The sequence below is a fragment of the Oncorhynchus kisutch genome, linkage group LG1 (genome assembly GCF_002021735.2).
Source record: "Oncorhynchus kisutch isolate 150728-3 linkage group LG1, Okis_V2, whole genome shotgun sequence".
In the NCBI taxonomy this organism is placed as follows: domain Eukaryota; kingdom Metazoa; phylum Chordata; class Actinopteri; order Salmoniformes; family Salmonidae; genus Oncorhynchus; species Oncorhynchus kisutch.
The window spans coordinates 64,969,665-64,985,532 of NC_034174.2; the positions used below are offsets into that span (position 1 = coordinate 64,969,665).

Below are 15,868 nucleotides of genomic sequence, written 5' to 3' on the forward strand. Positions count from 1 at the left end.
CACACACACACACACACAATTTGTCGCTAATAATTGTCATGAAGTCTTGATTTGATGTAGAGGGATAGGCATATGATGTTCACAATATACAGTAGTCACTCAGAATTACTCACTCAGACACACACGGCACAAACACTGTTGTACTCGTATTATTTACTCTAATTATTGGTTAAAAAAAACTGGTGTGTGTGTGTCCGGTTTCTTTGTAAATAACTTCCCAAAACGTCACTTTGTATTTCACTGTGATAGAAAAAGAAGTCTAAGCCACAACTTCCTGTCTTGGTCCAATGAAGGAATACAACTTAGAATTGACATTGCAGTTCACCAGTCCCAATTTCAAATACATTGTTGTTACTTCATACTTGCCCTGGGTATTTGCATGCTCTGGTTTATTGCATGTCTTCACGGCAGTCCCAAGGCATTGCGCTCATCACACAATTAAATGTATAAGAGCCTTGTTTGAGGAGCAGTGCGAGAGCAGCTCCGTGCTTTTCTAAGCAGCAAACAACAACTCTAAATGCGATCGTGTGTAAACTGTTTTGATGGCCACGATTGGAAAAAGAGCTACCGTACAGTTTTTTTTTTTCTCAATCTCAACTTGTAATTAAAGCCCGCCTCGAATTCGCCTTTCAAGTGCATAAGCTAAAGTCAGAGGTAGGCAGGCTATCAGCGTGTCACACACCACTTTGCCATGTGAGCGTGAGGCAGCATAATTGCCATGTGAGCGTGAGGCAGCATAATTGCCATGTGAGCGTGAGGCAGCATAATTGCCATGTGAGCGTGAGGCAGCATAATTGCCATGTGAGCGTGAGGCAGCATAATTGCCATGTGAGCGTGAGGCAGCATAATTGCCATGTGAGCGTGAGGCAGCATAATTGCCATGTGAGCGTGAGGCAGCATAATTGCCATGTGAGCGTGAGGCAGCATAATTGCCATGTGAGCGTGAGGCAGCATAATTGCCATGTGAGCGTGAGGCAGCATAATTGCCATGTGAGCGTGAGGCAGCATAATTGCCATGTGAGCGTGAGGCAGCATAATTGCCATGTGAGCGTGAGGCAGCATAATTGCCATGTGAGCGTGAGGCAGCATAATTGCCATGTGAGCGTGAGGCAGCATAATTGCCATGTGAGCGTGAGGCAGCATAATTGCCATGTGAGCGTGAGGCAGCATAATTGCCATGTGAGCGTGAGGCAGCATAATTGCCATGTGAGCGTGAGGCAGCATAATTGCCATGTGAGCGTGAGGCAGCATAATTGCCATGTGAGCGTGAGGCAGCATAATTGCCATGTGAGCGTGAGGCAGCATAATTGCCATGTGAGCGTGAGGCAGCATAATTGCCATGTGAGCGTGAGGCAGCATAATTGCCATGTGAGCGTGAGGCAGCATAATTGCCATGTGAGCGTGAGGCAGCATAATTGCCATGTGAGCGTGAGGCAGCATAATTGCCATGTGAGCGTGAGGCAGCATAATTGCCATGTGAGCGTGAGGCAGCATAATTGCCATGTGAGCGTGAGGCAGCATAATTGCCATGTGAGCGTGAGGCAGCATAATTGCCATGTGAGCGTGAGGCAGCATAATTGCCATGTGAGCGTGAGGCAGCATAATTGCCATGTGAGCGTGAGGCAGCATAATTGCCATGTGAGCGTGAGGCAGCATAATTGCCATGTGAGCGTGAGGCAGCATAATTGCCATGTGAGCGTGAGGCAGCATAATTGTTTGAAACCTGAACGTTTTTACTTTACTTCAAATAATGAGGCATGTCTTACCTTGAAGTAGCATCCATCCATAGAAATGTGGAACTAATTATTTTATATTGACTTCCTCATACCATTTATCCAGCATGATTTTATAAAAACTTCCTCATACCATTTAACCAGTATTAATTTATAAAGACTTCCTCATACCATTTAACCAGTATTAATTTATAAAGACTTCCTCATACCATTTAACCAGTATTAATTTATAAAGACTTCCTCATACCATTTAACCAGTATTAATTTATAAAGACTTCCCCATCCCATTTAACCAGTATTAATTTATAAAGACTTCCTCATACCATTTAACCAGTAGGATTTTATAAAGACTTCCCCATCCCATTTAACCAGTAGGATTTTATAAAGACTTCCCCATCCCATTTAACCAGTAGGATTTTATAAAGACTTCCCAAATCCCATTTAACCAGTAGGATTTTATAAAGACTTCCCCATCCTATTTAACCAGTAGGATTTTATAGCGACTTCCCCATCCTATTTAACCAGTAGGATTTTATAGCGACTTCCCCATCCTATTTAACCAGTAGGATTTTATAGAGACTTCCCCATCCCATTTAACCAGTAGGATTTTAGAGACTTCCCCATCCCATTTAACCAGTAGGATTTTATAGAGACTTCCCCATCCTATTTAACCAGTAGGATTTTATAGAGACTTCCCCATCCTATTTAACCAGTAGGATTTTATAGAGACTTCCCCATCCTATTTAACCAGTAGGATTTTATAGAGACTTCCCCATCCTATTTAACCAGTAGGATTTTATAGAGACTTCCCCATCCTATTTAACCAGTAGGATTTTATAGAGACTTCCCCATCCTATTTAACCAGTAGGATTTTATAGAGACTTCCCCATCCTATTTAACCAGTAGGATTTTATAGAGACTTCCCCATCCCATTTAACCAGCATTTCTCACCTGTTCTATTGGTTTTCATATCAACTGTATTTTGTTGTCCAGAAGCCAAAGACCCAACCCATCCTAGTTGTTGCTATTAGATTCCCCCTCTACGTTTCTAGCAGAGATTTGAATCACTGTCATATGGAGCCACTTGCATTAGGCACACAGTTTTAGAACTGGTTTCCCGCAAATTGCATTTTGGTAAATGTTTGAAAAATATACTTTATTAGCTGCTTCATTACAGGAGTTGAATGTTCAATAATAGACTGTAATTAGCCTTTTGACTGGAAGACGATAGACTTGCTGTTGTTGCATGTTTCACATAATGAAAAATGTCCATTCCTTGTATGCATGCATAATATTTTACTGTTTGGAATTGTATTTTTTGTTTGTTGACTGGTTAACGAGGGTTAGTTAGTCTGCAGCAAACTGGACCGAAATTTGCATCCCTAGACTATTCAAATATGCGTCTGTCTGTGTCCTTCCAGAGGGTCGTCCTCTCTATATCCTGCGTCTGGGACAGATGGACACCAAGGGGCTGGTCCGAGCCCTGGGGGAGGAGTCTCTACTCAGACACGTGAGGGGGCCTCTTTTGCTGTCAGTCACACATGTGATAACTAAAGTGTGTGTGAGCATACCTACATTAAGTGTGTGTGTGTTTTTAACCCTTCAGGTTCTATCCATAAACGAGGAGGGCCTAAGGCGCTGTGAGGAGAACACCAAAGTCTTCGGCCGACCAATCAGGTACACACCCTGTTGATATTAGGTAGTAGCTCCACCACTCCCTCTGATAGGTCAAGTGGAGTTTAAGCCATATTGCATACACCTATCCAGGCTTCTCAGATCTACAGGACATGAGTTCTTGGGAGAAGGGGGACTAAACGTTAATGAGTCCTATGGTACCTCTGTTGCTAAGCTAATGTGTATCATGGGAATTACCTTGGTGCAGTGGGGTTATTAACGCAGAGTGCTGAGTGTTGGGGATGCTCTTTAAAGTTATCTCTAGGCAAGATGGAAAGAATGGAGGGTTCCTCTCTGAAGGGTGTGGGTGAGAGAGAGAGGGAAATTGATTAAGTGACAGAGAAATGGAGCGAGTGAGAGGAGAAGTGGAAAAGAGAGGGGAGAGAAGAAAGAAGGTGAGAAGGGGGGGGGGGGGGTGTTACCTGGCAGCTGTCAGGCTTATCAGATGGACGCGACTGTGGAGAGAAGCCATGCAGGAATCTCAAGTGTGCTCGGGTGGAATGCCATGGAGCTTCCCTCACATAAGACAGGGAGCCAGAGCCCTTGATTGAGAGAGGGAGGAATCTGTCCGTTTCCCTTTTTTGACGTCATACGGTCGTATTTGGAAATGTAATGTGTATTGTACTTGCAATCTGTGTAGAGTACTTACAATCTCTCTCTGTCTCTCCCTGTGTGTGTAGTTGTTGGACGTGTCTGGTGGACCTCGAAGGGTTAAACATGCGCCACCTGTGGCGACCGGGGGTTAAGGCCCTTCTGAGAATCATTGAGGTGGTGGAGGCCAACTACCCAGAGACCCTGGGACGTCTGCTCATACTGAGGGCTCCTAGAGTCTTCCCTGTGCTCTGGACCCTGGTGAGACACTATGAAATACTATGGCTGGAGACTCCTAAACGACACCCTATTCCCTATATAGTGCTCATAGGACACTAGATAAGCTGCAGTTAGGCATGACGTGTTTAGGCGGGAGCAGAATGGGGGTTGACTCGTCCCACCGTCTCTGTCCTGTGTTCAGGTGAGCCCGTTCATCGACGAGAACACCCGTAAGAAGTTCCTGATCTACGCTGGAAATGACTACCAGGGCCCCGGCGGCCTGCTGGACTACATAGACAAGGAGGTCATCCCTGACTTCCTGGGAGGAGAGTGTATGGTGAGTGTGTGGTGTCATCACCCAACATAGTCACGTTGTCGTGTGGTTGCCATGATAACGTTTGTATCCCTTTTTATAAATTATATTATGATTTGAATTTAAGATTGTAGCAAAGATGTACTTTCTATGCAGTTTTCGTTCTCCTATGGCCTAGTTCTTTGTGTGTCGTCTGTGTGCAGTGTGAAGTCCCAGAGGGAGGCCTGGTGCCCAAGTCTCTGTACCGTACTGCAGAGGAGCTGGAGAACGAAGACATCAGCCTGTGGACAGAGACTATCTACCAGAGTGCCAGCGTCTTCAAGGGAGCGCCCCACGAGGTGAGCCCCCAACACAGTGCACCTCGGCTGGGGCAGAGCAGAGACGACTCGAGGAGAGCGGAGCGACTGTGGCCTTAGCTGGAGCTTTGAAGTCATTTGTGGAGAAGGAGAAATAAGAAAGCGAGAGAAGGGCAGATAGGCGGGAGGAGAGAAAGAGAGAGATGGGGAAAGAGGTATGGGAAGAATGAGCGAAAGATGTGGATAGAGGAAAATAATTAACAAGCCAAACGTTGGTCTGCTGAAGTTCCTTGACCAACACTGCCACCGACTGGAGAAATCCTGAAAGTGCATTCAAACTGATCTTCAGACATTAAGCCACTGTTCTGTCACACTGTTCTGTCACAAATTGAACATGAACGTTGCTTTGAGAGGAATCTGCACCCATTTGTTCTTTTGTTTCTGTTACAGGAAAGTAGATTATATAATCTATTATAAACGAAGCCATGTGGATACTACTCGGTAGAAATCTGCTGTCTTCCCTCCCTCGGTCATCTGTTCTCTTTAATTCTTTCTCAATCTCTCTTTTACTTCTACTCTTCTCATCTCTTTTTCTCCTGATTTTCCCATCCTTCCTTTTCTCATCCCTCCCTCTTTCTCCTTTTCTCTCCCCTCGTCTTCAACCCTCCATGGTGGCATAGCAGTTCAGACGTCTTTTGTCCTCGTCTTGTCGTGTCCTGTATATATATATATTTACAACTTTTTCACATACATTTTATTTTTATTTTCCATCAACTCATCTTCAAAACACTCTCCTGCAACCCGCCTCACCAATGTATATTTATAAAAAAGTATTATTTACCTCAGATCTGTAATCCTCCAAGAAGCTAGCCAGAAACTCCAAGAAGCTAGCCTGAAACTAGCCAGAAGCTAATCCAGAAGCTAGTTCAGAAGCTAGTTAGCTCCTTTACTGGCAAATCGTTAGTATCCAGCTAACCACGGTTTGTGGTCATCAGCTATCCTTTAGCTCGAAAATCTATCGCCAGTTCTGTACGGCGCAGCGCGGCTCGGAACGGAACATACCGGACCAATTTTTCTCTCCATGTCCCTGGATTTCGACTGCTCTCTGGACATTCATACCCGGATCTCACAGCTAGCTAGCTGCTATCCGTGTGACTATCGGCCTTCGTCGATTCCGGAGCAAACATCAATTATTCCGGAGCTAGCAAGCTCCGTCAATCACTCCTGAGTTCCATCAATCACACCTGGGCTGCAGTCACCTATCCGGACCCGTTTTACTGCTTTCGCGGAGCCCCACCGGGCCTTCACAACTGGACTGCCCACGTTATCTACCCGAAGGAGTTATTTGGCTGGCTCCTCCGTCGCGACGTTACCTGAACGCCCATCTGCGGCCTGCTAACCGTTAGCTGTCTTACCGGCTGCTATCTGAATAGACAATCGGACATTTTTTTTTTTAAATATATTTATTTTTATTTTTTTATTTTTTTATTATTATTATTATTATGTTTTCTTCTTGGGCCTCTATAACTATATCTATTGTTTTTATTTTTGTTGTTGTTGTGTGATTTGGATTAATCCCCTCTACCACACGGAACCCCACTAATCTACTGACGCAAGAGGTAGCTAACAACAGACCTCCATCCTATGCTAGCCTGCTACCGATGCCCTGGCTAGCTGTCTAAATCACCAACCAACATCTCCACTCACCGGACCCTTTTGATCACTCGACTAAGCATGCCTCTCCTCAATGTCAATATGTCTTGTCCATTTCTGTTCTGGTTAGTGTTTATTGGCTTATTTCACTGTAGAGCCTCTAGTCCTGCTCACTATACCTTATCCAACCTATTAGTTCCACCACCCACACATGCAATGACATCTCCTGGTTTCAACGATGTTTCTAGAGACAATATCTCTCTCTTCATCACTCAATACCTAGGTTTACCTCCACTGTATTCACATCCTACCATACATTTGTCTGTACATTATACCTTGATGCTATTTTATCGCCCCCAGAAACCTCCTTTTACTCTATGTTCCAGACGTTCTAGACGACCAATTCTCATAGCTTTTAGCCGTACCCTTATTCTACTCCTCCTATGTTCCTCTGGCGATGTAGAGGTGAATCCAGGCCCTGCAGTGCCTAGCTCCACTCCTATTCCCCAGGCGCTCTCTTTTGACGACTTCTGTAACCGTAATAGCCTTGGTTTCATGCATGTTAACATTAGAAGCCTCCTCCCTAAGTTTGTTCTATTCACTGCTTTAGCACACTCTGCCAACCCGGATGTTCTAGCTGTGTCTGAATCCTGGCTTAGGAAGACCACCAAAAACTCAGACATTTTAATTCCAAACTACAACATTTTCAGACAAGATAGAACTGCCAAAGGGGGCGGTGTTGCAATCTACTGCAAAGATAGCCTGCAGAGTTCTGTCCTACTATCCAGGTCTGTACCCAAACAATTTGAACTTCTACTTTTAAAAATCCACCTCTCTAAAAACAAGTCTCTCACTGTTGCCGCCTGCTATAGACCACCCTCTGCCCCCAGCTGTGCTCTGGACACCATATGTGAACTGATTGCCCCCCATCTATCTTCAGAGTTCGTGCTGCTAGGCGACCTAAACTGGAACATGCTTAACACCCCAGCCATCCTACAATCTAAACTTGATGCCCTCAATCTCACACAAATTATCAATGAACCTACCAGGTACCTCCCCAAAACCTTAAACACGGGCACCCTCATAGATATCATCCTAACCAACTTCCCCTCTAAATACACCTCTGCTGTCTTCAACCAAGATCTCAGCGATCACTGCCTCATTGCCTGCATCCGTAATGGGTCAGCGGTCAAACGACCGCCACTCATCACTGTAAAACGCTCCCTGAAACACTTCTGCGAGCAGGCCTTTCTAATCGACCTGGCCGGGGTATCCTGGAAGGATATTGATCTCATCCCGTCAGTAGAGGATGCCTGGATATTTTTTAAAAATGCCTTCCAAACCATCCTAAATAAACATGCCCCATTCAAGAAATTTAGAACCAGGAACAGATATAGCCCTTGGTTCTCCCCAGACCTGACTGCCCTTAACCAACACAAAAACATCCTATGGCGTTCTGCATTAGCATCGAACAGCCCCCGTGATATGCAGCTGTTCAGGGAAGCTAGAAATCATTATACACAGGCAGTTAGAAAAGCCAAGGCTAGCTTTTTCAAGCAGAAATTTGCTTCCTGCAACACTAACTCAAAAAAGTTCTGGGACACTGTAAAGTCCATGGAGAATAAGAACACCTCCTCCCAGCTGCACACTGCACTGAAGATAGGAAACACTGTCACCACTGATAAATCCACCATAATTGAGAATTTCAATAAGCATTTTTCTACGGCTGGCCATGCTTTCCACCTGGCTACTCCTACCCCGGACAACAGCACTGCACCCCCAACAGCAACTCGCCCAAGCCTTCCCCATTTCTCCTTCTCCCAAATCCATTCAGCTGATGTTCTGAAAGAGCTGCAAAATCTGGACCCCTACAAATCAGCCGGGCTAGACAATCTGGACCCTTTCTTTCTAAAATTATCTGCCGAAATTGTTGCCACCCCTATTACTAGCCTGTTCAACCTCTCTTTCGTGTCGTCTGAGATTCCCAAAGATTGGAAAGCAGCTGCGGTCATCCCCCTCTTCAAAGGGGGGGACACTCTTGACCCAAACTGCTACAGACCTATATCTATCCTACCGTGCCTTTCTAAGGTCTTCGAAAGCCAAGTCAACAAACAGATTACCGACCATTTCGAATCTCACCATACCTTCTCTGCTATGCAATCTGGTTTCAGAGCTGGTCATGGGTGCACCTCAGCCACGCTCAAGGTCCTAAACGATATCTTAACCGCCATCGATAAGAAACATTACTGTGCAGCCGTATTCATTGATCTGGCCAAGGCTTTCGACTCTGTCAATCACCATATCCTCATCGGCAGACTCGACAGCCTTGGTTTCTCAAATGATTGCCTCGCCTGGTTCACCAACTACTTCTCTGATAGAGTTCAGTGTGTCAAATCGGAGGGTCTGCTGTCCGGACCTCTGGCAGTCTCTATGGGGGTGCCACAGGGTTCAATTCTTGGACCGACTCTCTTCTCTGTATACATCAATGAGGTCGCTCTTGCTGCTGGTGAGTCCCTGATCCACCTCTACGCAGACGACACCATTCTGTATACTTCCGGCCCTTCTCTGGACACTGTGTTAACAACCCTCCAGGCAAGCTTCAATGCCATACAACTCTCCTTCCGTGGCCTCCAATTGCTCTTGAATGCAAGTAAAACTAAATGCATGCTCTTCAACCGATCGCTGCCTGCACCTACCCGCCTGTCCAACATCACTACTCTGGACGGCTCTGACTTAGAATACGTGGACAACTACAAATACTTAGGTGTCTGGTTAGATTGTAAACTCTCCTTCCAGACCCATATCAAACATCTCCAATCCAAAGTTAAATCTAGAATTGGCTTCCTATTTCGCAACAAAGCATCCTTCACTCATGCTGCCAAACATACCCTTGTAAAACTGACCATCCTACCAATCCTCGACTTTGGCGATGTCATTTACAAAATAGCCTCCAATACCCTACTCAACAAATTGGATGCAGTCTATCACAGTGCAATCCGTTTTATCACCAAAGCCCCATATACTACCCACCATTGCGACCTGTATGCTCTCGTTGGCTGGCCCTCGCTTCATACTCGTCGCCAAACCCACTGGCTCCATGTCATCTACAAGACACTGCTAGGTAAAGTCCCCCCTTATCTCAGCTCGCTGGTCACCATAGCATCTCCCACCTGTAGCACACGCTCCAGCAGGTATATCTCTCTAGTCACCCCCAAAACCAATTCTTTCTTTGGCCGCCTCTCCTTCCAGTTCTCTGCTGCCAATGACTGGAACGAACTACAAAAATCTCTGAAACTGGAAACACTTATCTCCCTCACTAGCTTTAAGCACCAACTGTCAGAGCAGCTCACAGATTACTGCACCTGTACATAGCCCACCTATAATTTAGCCCAAACAACTACCTCTTTCCCAACTGTATTTAATTTTAATTTATTTATTTATTTTGCTCCTTTGCACCCCATTATTTTTTTATTTCTACTTTGCACATTCTTCCATTGCAAAACTACCATTCCAGTATTTTACTTGCTATATTGTATTTACTTTGCCATCTTGGCCTTTTTTGCCTTTACCTCCCTTCTCACCTCATTTGCTCACATTGTATATAGACTTGTTTATACTGCATTATTGACTGTATGTTTGTTTTTACTCCATGTGTAACTCTGTGTCGTTTTATCTGTCGAACTGCTTTGCTTTATCTTGGCCAGGTCGCAATTGTAAATGAGAACTTGTTCTCAACTTGCCTACCTGGTTAAATAAAGGTAAAATAAAATAAAAAATAAATAAAACCCTCGTCTTTTTCTCTCCCTCCTCCCTGCTTTCCCTCCCAGGTGGTGATCGAGATCATCGACGCCTCCTCCGTGATCACCTGGGACTTTGACGTGTGTAAGGGAGACGTGGTCTTCCACCTCTACCACTCCAAGCGCGCCCCCCAAACCCCCCGCAAGGACCCCCTAGTGGGGCAACACAGCAGCAGCACCACCCCCGGGGGGAACAACGTCCAGCTCATAGACAAGTCCTGGACCATAGGCCTGGACTACAGCATGGTGGAGTCACCACTCACCTGCAAGGAGGGGGAGAGCGTTCAGGTCAGCACTGGAACAGCAGACTAGATGTTCATAGTATTGAGAAAGACATGAGGCATGCAGGTGGCTCTTTGTCAGTGCCTGAGAGAATCTCTTGACTGAATGAATTAAGATTGACTCATTAAAATATACAGGTTTGCATATTACACCAATGTTGAAACCAGTAGTTTAGTGTTAAGTGTGATTTTAAATGCCTTTCGATACTTAATAGATCTAATGTTAAGAACATTCAGATTGACAATGATTACAACCTCATCTAATGCACCCCCCCCCCCCCCCCCATCTCTCCCTCTCGCCGTCCCTCTCCTCCCCCTCTCCCAGGGTTCCCACGTGACCAGGTGGCCCGGTTTCTACATCCTGCAATGGAAGTTCCACACTATGCCGGGCAGCGCCTCCACCAACCTGCCCCGCGTGGACGACGTCCTCGCCTCCCTGCAGGTCTCCTCACACAAGTGCAAAGTCATGTACTACACAGAGGTCATTGGCTCCGAGGACTTCAGGTTAGTGTGTGTGTGTGTGTGTGTGTGTGTGTGTGTGTGTGTGTGTGTGTGTGTGTGTGTGTGTGTGTGTTGATATCAAATGGGTCATCAAAGTAACTTTAATTAATTTTTAAATCATATTGTATATTGTGTTATGAATTTATTGTATCATCACTTTTTTCCATTTTATATTTTTTGTATACAATATTGACATCAACATTGTATCCACTATGAAGTGCCAAGCGTAGGCTTCCCCTCCTAAAGAGAGAGATGTCCGTTTTACCCTCCACTCTCTTTTCAATGCGCTCCTGTCCTCTTATCGCTCACCAACCCCTCTTCCACTCCTCCTTCTGTCCCTTCTCTTTCTGTCTCTTCCTGTGAAGAATGGCTTGCTTTGATGTTCAAAGTTTGTAAGTGGACTTGTGTTCCCTTAGCTTTGCATTGCATTTGGTTGCTTATGAGAACTCCCATTTAACAGTTAGTGACAACTCTAAGATGCTAGCATCTAAACCCTTCGCTTATGGCTTTATTTGAGCATTACCTCACCAGTAATGCTAGGCTTTCTCTGTGTGCGTCAGCTAGAGAAAGGCCACTCACTAAGCTAGCTAGTCTCACCGTTGCATGAATGACTAACAGACACATGCCTTTTTAGTTTGAATTGCCTTCCTCCTTTGCCACAAAGGGCTACCTGTATTTCAGGGTTCCCCAACTGGCCGCTTGCGGGTGTTTTTTTGTTTGTTTTTTACATAAAAGACGGATAAAAGTTATTTTTAATTTAGGAAATCTGTTCCCGAGTATTGCCATGCATAATAGAAGTACGTGATGTCATACAAATCTATGTACATTTAAAATGAAAAGGTTTTAATCGAAATATGATATCTGTTTGGGCTTCTTGTGGTCAATTTGCAGTCCTATAAATGATTTGTAATTATGTTCCGGCCCCCTGACCATCTGCTCAAGACCAAATCAGCACACAGCTGAATGTAGCTGATGATCCCTGCTGTGTTTTTCTTTCTCTGCAAATTGGTTGATAAGGATAAGAAGTCTTTTCATTCGTGCCCCTCAAAACTATCACTGAAGCATGAGAGGCCATGTTTTAGTCCCCGTGGGTTAGAAGGACAACCTATTTAGTGCAGTATGCTAAATGAATGTCACACAGAGTGGATTCACCTCCGTTTGGTTTGACTTGCTGCATGATCTACACTATTCGGCACTAGACTTGACAAAGCAGGAGCTTGAGCTGGGCATCATTAATACCAGACCAGGGATCAAATACTATTTGAAATCGTTTCCTATGTGACAAGATAACTTTTTTTTGTTGTTTATACTTCAGCTGTGCTTGATTGAGCTTTCCTGCTGCAATATAACCAATAAACGAGTCCCACAAGTGCAAACCCCTCCCACTGGTCACTCCTAATGCAAACGCTCAAAGTAATTGAAAGATTTCAAATAGTACTTGCACCCAGGTCTGATTTTTAAGCCCATTTAGTATGTAGTTCTAAAACCTTAGTTAGGCCAACAATACGTTTAAATAAAATCTAACCTTTTTTCTCTCAGGGGCTCTATGACCAGTTTGGAGTCGAGTCACAGTGGTTTCTCCCAGCTCAGCCACGCTACCTCCTCCTCTAACCACTCCCAGTCCAGCTCCATGATCTCCAGGTAGAGGACTACATCTCCTGCCAAGGACTTACAATTCTCCCTCTGCTGAACTACAAGTCCCAGCTCCTCCAGCCTTCAGTCTACACTTTCCGCCCTAACCACCTCAAACCTGTACTACTATTAGTCAGTCACAATGTGGAACTGAAGCATGCTTGCACAACAGAGGAGAAAGAAAATGTCGGCGGTTGAACAACTGAAAACAAAGACTTGTGATTTAAAGGGCTCCTATTTTCTTGCAGCAGTCCATGTATATTTCTTCCTAGCTTTCTCCTGGGCTGCTGAACAGAACGTTGGCAGAACGTTTTCTGCTTGCTGAGACTTTGGTAGGTGTGGGAAGTGTCGCACCCATGGAGCGCAATGCCAGTTCAAGCAATTGTCACACTCATTTAAGGGAGCTGTGGAACTGGATAAAAACGGGATGCGTCGATACATATGTGCATTAGAAGACTTCACACACGTGCACACTTCCATGGTATTGGTGATACTGGATGCGCTGTTACATAAGAACATGGACACTTTATAGGTTGAAGAAACGGGATGCGCTGTTACCTGCAGACAAAACATGCTCAAGCATAGGAAGACACACGCACTCACATACTGTATAGGCACAAACCATGAACACACCTGCAATGACATGCAGAGAAACACAGTATTTGCCATATCATCAGTGGGGTTGGTCTCTACCTGGTGAATTGTTTATATGTAAGGATTGGGGGTAAAGCTGTAGCGAGGTATCGTTTAGAAGCAATAAGCAGAGTTCAAATATCAACTATTGAAATAATTACATTTCTATTTACCATGAAAATGTTATGTATGGAGGTTTTTCCTCATGGGTGCTATGTGTGCAATGTATAGGTGACCTTCCAGTTCCCGGGTGACTAGATGGACAGACAGACATTTAATTTAGCTGAACTTTCATTTGGAGAAATTGCCAGAGGTTATTTTTGAAATTTGAATTGACACATTTTGAATGTGTCTGCAAATTCATCTACACATCTACCAGTCTCTTTTGGGCTCAAGACACTTAACCAATGATTATGTTTAAATTCTTGAATTTCAATTACTCTGACTTGAATTTGAATGGACTCCACCCCAAAATGAGTGTTTCCAATCTGTCCCTGTCTGCAGGAATGAACCTGACCCATAGCTAGGTGTGGTTGTGGTCATTGGTTTGAATGTGCTACTGATGGTCAGGTGAGCTTTTGCTAGCCAATGGAATGCCCCGAAATGTCAGGGTCACAGGTTTAGGTCAAACTGCTATTCTTTATAGAGGGGTAGATATAGAGGGGGAGGAAGTGAATGTTTTTTGTGGTGAAGCTTATCATTTGCTACTGTGCCATTCATGGAAATGTATTGATGCATACAAGTACTTGGGCTAGTGCTGCTTGGATTGTTAGTTTTCATTGAAAGTGAAGTGGGTTGCTGCATGTTCATATTGGGATATGGTTGATTTTAGTTTAGGAGTTACCATAGTAACTACTCATGAGCCATTTGTTAGCACCATTTTAGCCTTTGTAACTAACCATGTGTATAAGAAATATATCTGCTTGGTTAGGGGACACCCCCTTTGCCTCGACTGAGCGAAGTGGAGGATGTTTCCATTGTAATGCAACGTACCCATGCAAATAATGTTCTGGACAGCCACCTTGTGCTTCTAAAGCACCAAAGACGACGACAAAAAACTGTTCCGTCTTATAGTTTCCATGTTTGTTTGTTTTTTGAGTGTTTTTAGGGGATATTTTGTGAGCTTCAAGCTCACAAAATAAATATTCAACTTCTCTACAGATTACCGTCGGCTGTTTCAAAGGTTTGATAAGCTTTTGCCTTGCATTACAAGCTGAGGCTCTCAAGACAAGTCACCATGCTGCTGCTTGACGTTAAGAGGGCCAAAGACGTGTTTGTTGATGGGGCGTTGGATCTCACTTCAAGGATTATCGGCCAATCAGACCAGCAGCACGTCTGTTTTTAACAGCTTTTTGAGATGCTACTTTTTTAACGATGATAACGAAAACCCAAGGTCAAAGTGAACAGTCTAATGTACAGTGTGTGTCTAACTGGAATAGCATGAAATGCTTTGCTCACTGAGGAAAGGACCCGCTCAGAACGAACTCATTAACTTATTGAATGAATGGAATAATGAGTAACTAAATGTCTGTAAGGGTGTCACCCATGTCAGGACTGAGGATGTATAGTTGTACTTATTGTCTTCTGTACTCATTTTAACCTTGAAGCATGTCTAGAGAGACTAGCGTAGTTTCCTACTTTCCTGCTCTCTATCAAAGGAAACTCATAATGTCCACAATGTGTAACATAATATCAACACAATGTGTAACATGCTCAACGGTTCACCAAGCTTTAGAGAAAGGTTCCAGTCCTCTTTGAACACGACATGCGTGTGAGAGGAGACGATGTTAGTTTTTCCTTTAGCTGAGTTGGAACAATGCTTTAGACCCATGTCTTCAGTTACCTTTCAGTTTCAACTGACCTCAACATAATGTCACTGCTACTACTGAACTGTATCTGCTATGTAACCTGCTTTGCTCTACTTGTCAACCTTCACTTTTACTTAACTCATTTACATATGAGGGCTATTTCTGTCTTGTTTGTCACCAACCATATCCTGATTTCTCCATTTCTCTCATCTAGCCTCCCTTCCTGTAAGACAACGATAATGTTGCATATCTTTATTTCCCTTGAAATTCATAATTATGTTTAAAGAAAGAACTTCAAATTAATATAAAATAGCGCCTTTCCAATTTTTCAAACCATTAAACTTGAATTATGAGAATTAAAAGTTGTCCTCTTTGTGTAACATATATCTTTCTACTTTTGATCCGGCTTCAACCTGCAATGCACGCAGCAATCTTAGTTTAAACTCAATTTTACTGTCAATGTGGATGCATTTTGTTATCTGTATGTAGGTGACTTGAGTTATCTCAGGCAAAATGATAAGCAGAAAGAGTTGAACATTGAGTGGTTGAATAGGTGAACCAATGGATGGACGGGATTACATGCACGCTGGGGTTTTTAGACTGGAATGGAAGATGGTCTCTGAATTACAAGCAGATAGTATGCACTAAGGGACTGTTTGAAACCTAAAATCTCATTTGAAAGTGCTTTCTCGGCAACATGAAAATAGTTAATTACTGTATGGGTATTGAGGAGATGT

General features: G+C 44.0%; 1 protein-coding gene across 9 annotated transcripts in view; it reads left to right on the forward strand.

The window, feature by feature from the left end:
- LOC109888435 (SEC14-like protein 1) overlaps nucleotides 1–15,515 on the forward strand; it is a 71,896-nt gene extending 56,381 nt beyond the window's left edge. For 5 of the 9 annotated variants that reach the window (XM_031829864.1, XM_031829856.1, XM_031829881.1 and 2 more), the window contains 9 exons: nucleotides 3,155–3,243; nucleotides 3,340–3,410; nucleotides 4,088–4,259; nucleotides 4,420–4,554; nucleotides 4,734–4,868; nucleotides 10,307–10,564; nucleotides 10,883–11,061; nucleotides 11,424–11,450; nucleotides 12,598–15,515. In XM_031829864.1, coding sequence (XP_031685724.1) covers nucleotides 3,155–3,243; nucleotides 3,340–3,410; nucleotides 4,088–4,259; nucleotides 4,420–4,554; nucleotides 4,734–4,868; nucleotides 10,307–10,564; nucleotides 10,883–11,061; nucleotides 11,424–11,450; nucleotides 12,598–12,703 — 1,172 coding nt within the window. In that variant the 3' untranslated portion in view covers nucleotides 12,704–15,515. The remainder of the gene's footprint in view (nucleotides 1–3,154; nucleotides 3,244–3,339; nucleotides 3,411–4,087; nucleotides 4,260–4,419; nucleotides 4,555–4,733; nucleotides 4,869–10,306; nucleotides 10,565–10,882; nucleotides 11,062–11,423; nucleotides 11,451–12,597) is intronic. The other 4 variants (XM_031829874.1, XM_031829893.1, XM_031829876.1 and 1 more) reach the window with 1 other exon arrangement.
- The last annotated feature ends 353 nt before the right edge of the window (nucleotides 15,516–15,868 follow it).